At 43.5% G+C, this 7879-nt stretch overlaps 2 protein-coding genes across 3 annotated transcripts in view; one reads left to right on the forward strand and one right to left on the reverse strand.

The window, feature by feature from the left end:
- Positions 1-92: 92 nt before the first annotated feature.
- Positions 93-2118, reverse strand: pdcd2l (programmed cell death 2 like). Of its 2 annotated transcripts, none has more exons than XM_022764624.1 (2): positions 1602-2118; positions 93-975 (listed from the first exon to the last, which is right to left on the reverse strand). In XM_022764624.1, exons 1-2 carry the CDS (start codon positions 2089-2091, stop codon positions 365-367), a joined length of 1101 nt encoding a protein of 366 aa, XP_022620345.1. In that variant the 5' UTR covers positions 2092-2118; the 3' UTR covers positions 93-364. The 2 variants fall into 2 exon arrangements, with proteins under 2 accessions (XP_022620345.1, XP_022620344.1); XM_022764623.1 differs by having other exon boundaries at positions 93-978.
- A 522-nt stretch (positions 2119-2640) lies between these two features.
- LOC111236032 (E3 ubiquitin-protein ligase AMFR-like) overlaps positions 2641-7879 on the forward strand; it is a 13908-nt gene continuing 8669 nt past the window's right edge. Inside the window, exons 1-6 of the mRNA XM_022764622.1 lie at positions 2641-3441; positions 3907-3999; positions 4513-4677; positions 5538-5690; positions 6580-6620; positions 6718-6850. Of these exons, the coding sequence (XP_022620343.1) occupies positions 3172-3441; positions 3907-3999; positions 4513-4677; positions 5538-5690; positions 6580-6620; positions 6718-6850 (855 nt within the window). The 5' untranslated portion in view covers positions 2641-3171. The remainder of the gene's footprint in view (positions 3442-3906; positions 4000-4512; positions 4678-5537; positions 5691-6579; positions 6621-6717; positions 6851-7879) is intronic.

A 7879-nucleotide genomic window follows, 5' to 3' on the forward strand; every position in this document is an offset into this window, starting at 1 on the left:
ACCAAAATGAGCCTGATGAACCTTTAATCTATTTTTCAGCAGCAGACACTCCACCTTCTACTGAACCTGAGATTCAGTGTCGAATCTGAATCTGAATCTGAAATCTTTGTCTACAGTTTTTCTGTAAACTCTGTCAGCTTTAATATTAACCTGATAACAGACTGAAGTGTTTTGCAGCATGTTTTTGGTTTAAAGTTTCAGGTCTGTTTCACCTGTAACCACGATGATGTCACAGTGTCCTGGAGTACACTCCGACATCACTGCAGTGAGGTGAGATATTAAACCACTGGAAGTCAGTAGAGACCAGACGTTCAGGTGCAGGTCACCTCAGGCCGACACAGTGAGGATCAGATCCAACTGTCAGTCATTTAAAGAGCTGCTGGTCCGGGTCTCCCTGAACGAAGCAGAACTCCTCCACAGCTGATCCTGATCCCGCCGTCCAGCAGCTGTTTGCGCAGGTGTAAACCAGGACCGTCCCAAACTCCAGCTCCGCCTCGGCGCCGCCGTCCTTCCTCTTCAGCAGACTGACCAGAGCCGGCATCAGCTGCAGCTCAAAAGTCCGGGGTCTTCCACAGGAGCCGCATGCCGTCACCACCTGAGCCATGTTGGACGGCGGCTCGGAGATGAAGCGCGGTTTCCCCTTGTGGCAGTAGCGCAGGATCTGTTGTGGACACAGCGAGATCTTCTTCATGAACCTGGAGAAGACGGCGTCTCCGTGTCTGGCGCTGGTCTTCTCGTACTTCTCCTCGCCGCCGTCCACCTCTCCCACCCTCACCCCCACCGCACCCTCCCTGCTCTCGTACTCCCTCAGCAGCTCCTGAGCGTGCTCCAGGTCGTCCTCCTCTCCACACAGGTCCGACTCCTCCACCACGCTGATGAAGAACGGCCGGAAGACGGGAACGTCCTCGTGTGATTCTCCCAAAGTGAGGTCCTGAAGTCTGCTGCTGACATCCATCTCACTGAGGACAGGACGGCCTGCTGAGAAATAAAGTTACAGTTACCATAGCAACTTCACTTTTTAGATTTCTGAGTTTCATCTCTAAAATTCTAAGAAAAGAAAATTTTCACAGGTGGCCCTAAGACAAGTGAAAAAAGTGATTTTTTTTTTCTGGAGGCAAAAAAAAACAAAAAAAATCACTCCCCAAAATAATAAAAATTTTGATGGTAGAATTTTTTAACTTCCATGAAAACAAATTTTCTTTCTACATTTTTGTAATTTTTTATTTTTTTTACTTTGTTTTTTTTTACCCCTGAAAAAAAATCACTTGCGTTTCCGGGCTTCCGTAGCCCTAATGTGAACAAAAAAATATTATTTTTTTGGGACTCTGAGTTTAATGAGAAAAAAAGTCAAAATTGTGAGATTAAAGTCAGATTTCTAAATTTTTCTTTTCTCATGTGGCCCTAATCCTCTTCCGTACTTCACAGTCTCTGTTTAGACATGGAGAATCATGCAGCTGATGTCAGTCTCATTGAACACCAGGGTAATTAGAAGTCATTTAATGGTTATAAATCTTAATGCAGCTTTAATTTCAAAACTCTCTACCACTGTTCTCAATAAACTTTTATATTTTGGAAACTATATTGATGCAGTTCAACCCTACCTTCTGCCTCAGGAGCTGCTGCCTCCTCATTTACCTGGGTGTCCTTCTTCACACCTCCTCCCCACCCATCATCCCCCTCCTCCTCCATGCCCCAGTCATCAGCGGTGTCACACCAGTCAGTGGCCGAGAGAGGAGCCTCCTGAGGCGGGGCGGGTCGGCTGGGTGTCTGCGATGCCGCCACCTCGGTCTCCAGACACTGAGAGCGGAGCACCCTCCAACCCTCCGACCTGCCGCTGCACTCTGCACCCAGGCACGCGAACAGGTGGAGGTTCCTGTGGTAGGGGGAGGCATCCAGGGGGCAATACACCTGCGCCACATGGGCTAACGGGGCTCCGCAGCGACCACAGCGGGGAGATTGCCGGGAGATGACCGGTAACCAGTCCGGCTGCCCCCCCACTTTGTTGATCAGAAAGGAGGACTGGTACCTCTTTGGGTCGAGCTCTCCATCAGCCACACCGATCAGGTTCGACTCCTGGGTGGGTGAAGCCATCGCTCACGTGTCAGATGAAGCGTCTGAGGTCCGCCACCAAAACACTACCGCCCGCTAGGAGAAAGTCTAAATTGTAAAAAATAAAAATAAAGCTACGCAGCTGTAAATATATATGAATAAAAGATGTAAAATACTTAAATCACTAAAATACATTAAACAAATGCAACAAGATGGTAAAAAATAATGTAAAGTTGATTCTATAAAGCTGTGAAAGAGAAAGGTTCCTACCGGAACCTTATAAAAACATAATAAGGTAACGGAAAAAACAGCGATGCTATGTCCTTTTTAACAAAACACTACAAATGCCCGTTCTTGTGTTTCAACTTCGGTCTTTTTTCATAATTTCTACTTCGGTCACTCATTGACAATAAAGCTGCGAAAAACAGTACTTCCCTCTTTGAGAAGACAACAGATAAAATATAGACTGAAGACGAATAAAAACACTTAAACGGAAATAAAAAACACTGTAGTTGTGTGCTGTTGTATTACTTGTAAAGGCTGAGTCTTGAAAAAGCAAATTATGTTTTTAAAAAGCCTGGACTTAGTTTTGAAATGTCTGCAGGAAATGGCAGTTTTATTCTGAAAAAACACCTACCGGAAGTCTTCTATGTTGTTGCTTCTGGCTGTGACGAGCGGAGCGAAGCTAACAGGACTCTTACTGTTTTACGAGACTCATTAAAGATTTAAAGCATGACAGCGGAGTAAAAACAATCAGTAGATGTTTTTGTTAAGTTTTAATTGTTCCCGCTTCTCTTCGGACTCCAACTGACGACAATGAGCGACGGTTTAGTGGTGCTGGGATGGCTGGCTAGCAAGCTAGCTAACGTTACTTGTAATGTAACGTTGGCGTTGAATGTTTAAAGCTGAGTTAATGGAAATAACGTCTTAGTGGAGACGAAGTAGTAAAGAAACTGTCACATATAATAACGAGCATTGTAACCCGCGGGCAGTTTAACTGACAGAAAGGTGAACACCATTATGTGACCGTTAATTACAGTAAACAAAGCGTTTTCAGTGTTATGTAACAGGATAAATCTCCGCGGTCAGTGTTTATCCTCCCGTCACTTCAGCACCACCATCATGCCTTTCTTGTTCCTGGAGCGGTTCCCCTGGCCCAGTTTACAGACCTACACGGCGCTGAGTGTCGCCCTGCTGGCCGGGACCGTCCTGACCGTCTGCTCCTCCGACTCCCGCCCACAGTCCACCCCGGAGGAGACCCACAGCCACCCACTCCACAGCTCCAGGGTCGGCCGCTACATCAGGGTCGGTGGGCAGTACCTGAGTCCAGGGTATGGAGATGTGGCTGCAGATGTCCTGCTGTACCTGCTGACTGACAGCGTCTTTGTTTGGGTGAGTGAATACACTGAACCTGCAGAGTATGATGGAAACTGACCAAGGGCAAGACCACATTAACCTCCTATGCTGTTGTTGTAGTGAGTGTGAAAGTTATTTGGTAATAATTTAATGAAAAATATTTGCACATGGCAGAAAACAATAAATCAATCAATCCAAATAATTAACCAAAATAATCACATCACCAGACAATGAAGAAAACGAATCATAGCTACCAATTGAATTCAGATCAGGACTGAGCAACAGTCAATCAATAAGCAGAATATGAGCTAAGTTGCAGCAGCAATCAGTTAGAAATCATTGAGGAATTAGAAATGTCCTTGGTCTTGCTCTAGAAATCATGTCTTCACACCTAAAGTAGAATCCAATAAACGGAATTTCTTGCCTTTTATTAGATTTTTTATCCTTTCATCCTGTGATACCTTTCTATACCTTGGTATATGATTCTGTGTCTGTGTGCAGGTGATGGTGAACACCGCCTGCTGCGTCTTGCTGCTGATTGCCAAACTCATCCAGTGTGTTGTGTTCGGGCCGCTCCGTGTCAGTGAGAAACAGGTGGGAAGTTTCAGTTTGTGTTTTATATTAATAATATAAATATAGCTGCAGATTTGTCCCATGATGTCATTGGTGTGCTGAACCGTTTAGTTCTGAGTTTCTTTGGTCATCCATGTAGACACTTTGAAATCTGGTCGTCCAGTTGTTGAGTAAAATTCAGATGAAAAGCCTGCAGCGTCCTGGTCGGCCACTGGTAAAGATGAATACCACGTAATCAACACATCCTGCAGGGGATCTTATTTCGCCCTCACTGTCCACTCATTTCTGTCTTTATATGCTGATATCTACTGTCATTAAAGGCTAAAGTACCAAAAATAAAAATGCAAAAATCAAGCTGATATTTCAGTAAACTGAAATCATAAAGATTAAATAAATGTAACTAATTAGAATTAAAGTCAAACCTGTTGTCGGTGCTCCTAACTTCATCTAAAGTGGAAGTGAGAAGAGTGAGTTCACCTTCAGTTGAAGTCTTGCTGTCGCACGGAAACCTGCTGTTTGTTTTTCCTCTTGCAGCAACTGAAGGACAAATTCTGGAACTTCATCTTCTACAAGTTCATCTTCGTGTTCGGCGTCCTGAACGTCCAGACGGTGGAGGAGGTGGTGATGTGGTGGCTCTGGTTCGCCGTCCTGGTCTTCCTCCATCTCCTGGTTCAGCTCTGCAAGGACCGCTTTGAATATGTAACGTTTACAACTGAATTATACACAATAGACGACGGTATTTACTTTATTACGGAGGATTTGAAGCCTCTGAAACAGCGTTTAGACATTAATTGGAGACTGTGGAGAGGTGATTGCAATGTTTACATTAATTTCCCACTGGCTCCATCATAGTCAGAGAAGAAGAAACCATGTGATGCTGTTAATTCTTATTCACTATGAAAGACAACAGCTGAGAGCATCATGTCAGTCCCTCACAGCAAACAGTCATAAGTTCACTTTCTGAGGAAGAAACAGGAGTCTCACAAGAAATAAGATGCAGACTTACAGATTATTGTCTTTTACTAGTAGAGATAGCAACAATCAGTGATGATCATTTAACCGATCTATCAGCTGTTTGACCTGAGGGTGGCGCCAGAGGCAAGTTTATTTGTATATCACATTATCATAAACAGAGGTCATTCAATGTGCTTACCAGAAACAAAAGAAGAGCAAAGAACGAGGTGAAAAAGCCAGTAATGGTTTGGCTTGAACATTTCAGAAATATATTTATATATACATACAGTAAGTTGAACCTTGTGTTCAGTACTCTATCAGACTGGGAGCCGGTGCAGAGAAAATCACCCAGAATCGTCCTGAGCTTCCAGATCTTTACATTTTGTCACCAGCAGGAAAAAACAACAAAGAATGAACGACAGAGGGAAACCAGAACTACAGGTCACATAGACAGAGTTAAAGGAGCTTCACTGTAATTATAAATAACAGCCTTGTTCTGATTTTAACTGTTAATGCTGATCAGTTTAGTGTTTATGATCGAACCCTCTTGGTTTTCAGGGGACTGAATGTCTTCCCTCTGTGTGTTTGTGTGTGTGTCCCTCCAGCTGTCCTTCTCTCCAGCCACTCCTCTGTCCAGCCATGCGCGGGTGCTGCTGCTGTTGGTGGTGCTGCTGTTGTGCTGCGGCGGTCTGGCGACGCTCTGCAGCCGGCTGGCTCGCAGTCAGGGCCGCCACACCGCCGCCTTCATGGCTGCAGAGGTGACGCACTCAGCACCGTCTGCAGGTCAACTCTGAGAACGTTTCGAGGCAGATAATCTAAATTTAAGGTTCAACGAAGCTGTAGAGTTAACTTCAGGCACACTCACACAGAGCCAAGGATTTATTTATTGAGGACATATCGGAGGAAAAATCCAGAACAAAGATCCCAAATAAGGGAATAAAACGCCGACTGGATTCGACCCCTACAGGCTCTTCCTCAAGGCGTCGTTGGAGAAGGAAGTAAAACTAAATTTAAGGTTTTTCTCAAATCTTTACTGGAGGCAGGAGGAGCTGTATTTCATCACTGTGTGATTCCAGACTTCTGGGATCAGTTCAGCTCTTTCTGCTTCCTGTTCTGCAGCTAAAAGCAAAAGTGATTCACATGATGTACAAGAGAAACATAAAGTCACGAGTATGGAAACATTTGCACCTGCTACCAAGTGATAAAGTAATAAAAGTTTTATCTTAAATGACGTTAATTCTCCGATCACATATAAAATACTGTCTCACAAACTGGATTCTTGGACTTTATTTACACACAAGAGCTGCTGGATGTTTTTCTAACCACCAGGTGTCACTGGCCCTCGGCGAGTCTGAAGCTTCATCCATCATCACTAGTTTTCACCTCTTCTGCATAAATGAAGTTTTGAAAACTTCGATCAGGAGTTCTCAAAGAGAGGACGGCTTTGTTTCCTCGTTTTGTCTTGAAGCCTTAAATCCATAAACCTCCAGGCTGCATTAGAGAATATTTGTTCTCAGACACCTGCAAACGGTCTCATTCACTTTTTTGATTGTTTTTTTTTTTCATCAGTTTGACTTAACACAGTTACCCTGAATGTAATGTTGCGTTACTGTTGATGAATGAAGCCCCCCCCCCCCTGTGTTGCAGTGTATGTTGGCGACGGTCAGGACGACACACGTCATGTTTCGGTGGGTGAGAGATTCTGTAGATTCATGTTTCCTGTTGTTGGATCAGACAGAGGCATCATGGGAGCGTCTGTGCTGCTTGTGTTGTGTGTTTGTGCAGGTACTCCATTCACCTGTGGGACGTGAACCAGGAGGGCAGCTGGGAGAATAAATCCTCCTACATCTACTACACCGACCTGCTGATGGAGCTGCTCCTGCTGGGCCTCGACCTGCTGCATCACATCCACATGCTGGTCAGTTCAGTCTGAATTTTATTCTGTGGATAAATATAAGAATCATTTTTATTTTCAGTTCAGGTTCAGTTTACTGTCCCGAGCTTTGGAGCGCTTCATTTTAGTTTTTAGTTTTCTTCTTTTTATGTCTCTGCGCCGGCGACAGTCGGGGGCGGAGGGATTACGTTTTCAGGTTGTCCGTCCGTCCGTCCCATTCTCATGAACGTGATATCTTAGCAACACCTTGACAGAACTTCTTCAAATTTGGCATAAACATTCATTTGGACTCAGTGATGAGCTGATTAGAATTTGGTCTTCAAAGGTCAAAGGTCAAGGTCACTGTGACCAATGCTGTAACTCAGGAACAGAAGGAGAGATTGTGATATTTCCTGCAACTTGTCTGGTTGGCGGAGGAATACAACCGTAAGGCGAATTCAAGTTTATTTTATAAACATTTTTCCTTTGTACATTTCAGCTTTAATTTTAGCTCAATTGAAAACATGAGCCCTGGAGATTTCAAGTGTCTTTATTTAGTTTATTTAGTGTTTAATTAATTTGATTAGTATTTCAGCTCGTAGTGAAGGCAGCTGTTCAACACAAGACAGTAACAGTAAATCACAGGAGAACAAATAACGGAGCAAAACAGGACAAACATGAGAACGTAAAACCTCATTAATACACTCGGATAAAACAAATACATAAATGTTGGAAAAAGCTCCAACAAATACAGATAGAAAATACAAATACAAAGAAAAGAGGGAAACACATTATCACTATGATAGAAGTAAAAATATTCATTTAGCATTACTTTTCCTTTTTTAAATCTAGATGAATAAAATGCGGCCAAACCTCAGAGTTTCCAGTATTGCTTTGCTTTTGAAAAAGTTTAGTTTTAATCAGCAGAGTGGAGTAATAATGTGTTTCAGTAACAAGTTCATGTATTTATGTGACGCCGTCTGTCATTATGTCAAAAATCTATTTTCCTTATTTTCACACGACACATGACACCCTGAGAGATGTTTACAGGAGCAACCCAACAAAACACTTTCT

Source organism: Seriola dumerili, unplaced genomic scaffold (assembly GCF_002260705.1).
Source record: "Seriola dumerili isolate Sdu_G_001 unplaced genomic scaffold, Sdu_1.0 BDQW01000550.1, whole genome shotgun sequence".
In the NCBI taxonomy this organism is placed as follows: domain Eukaryota; kingdom Metazoa; phylum Chordata; class Actinopteri; order Carangiformes; family Carangidae; genus Seriola; species Seriola dumerili.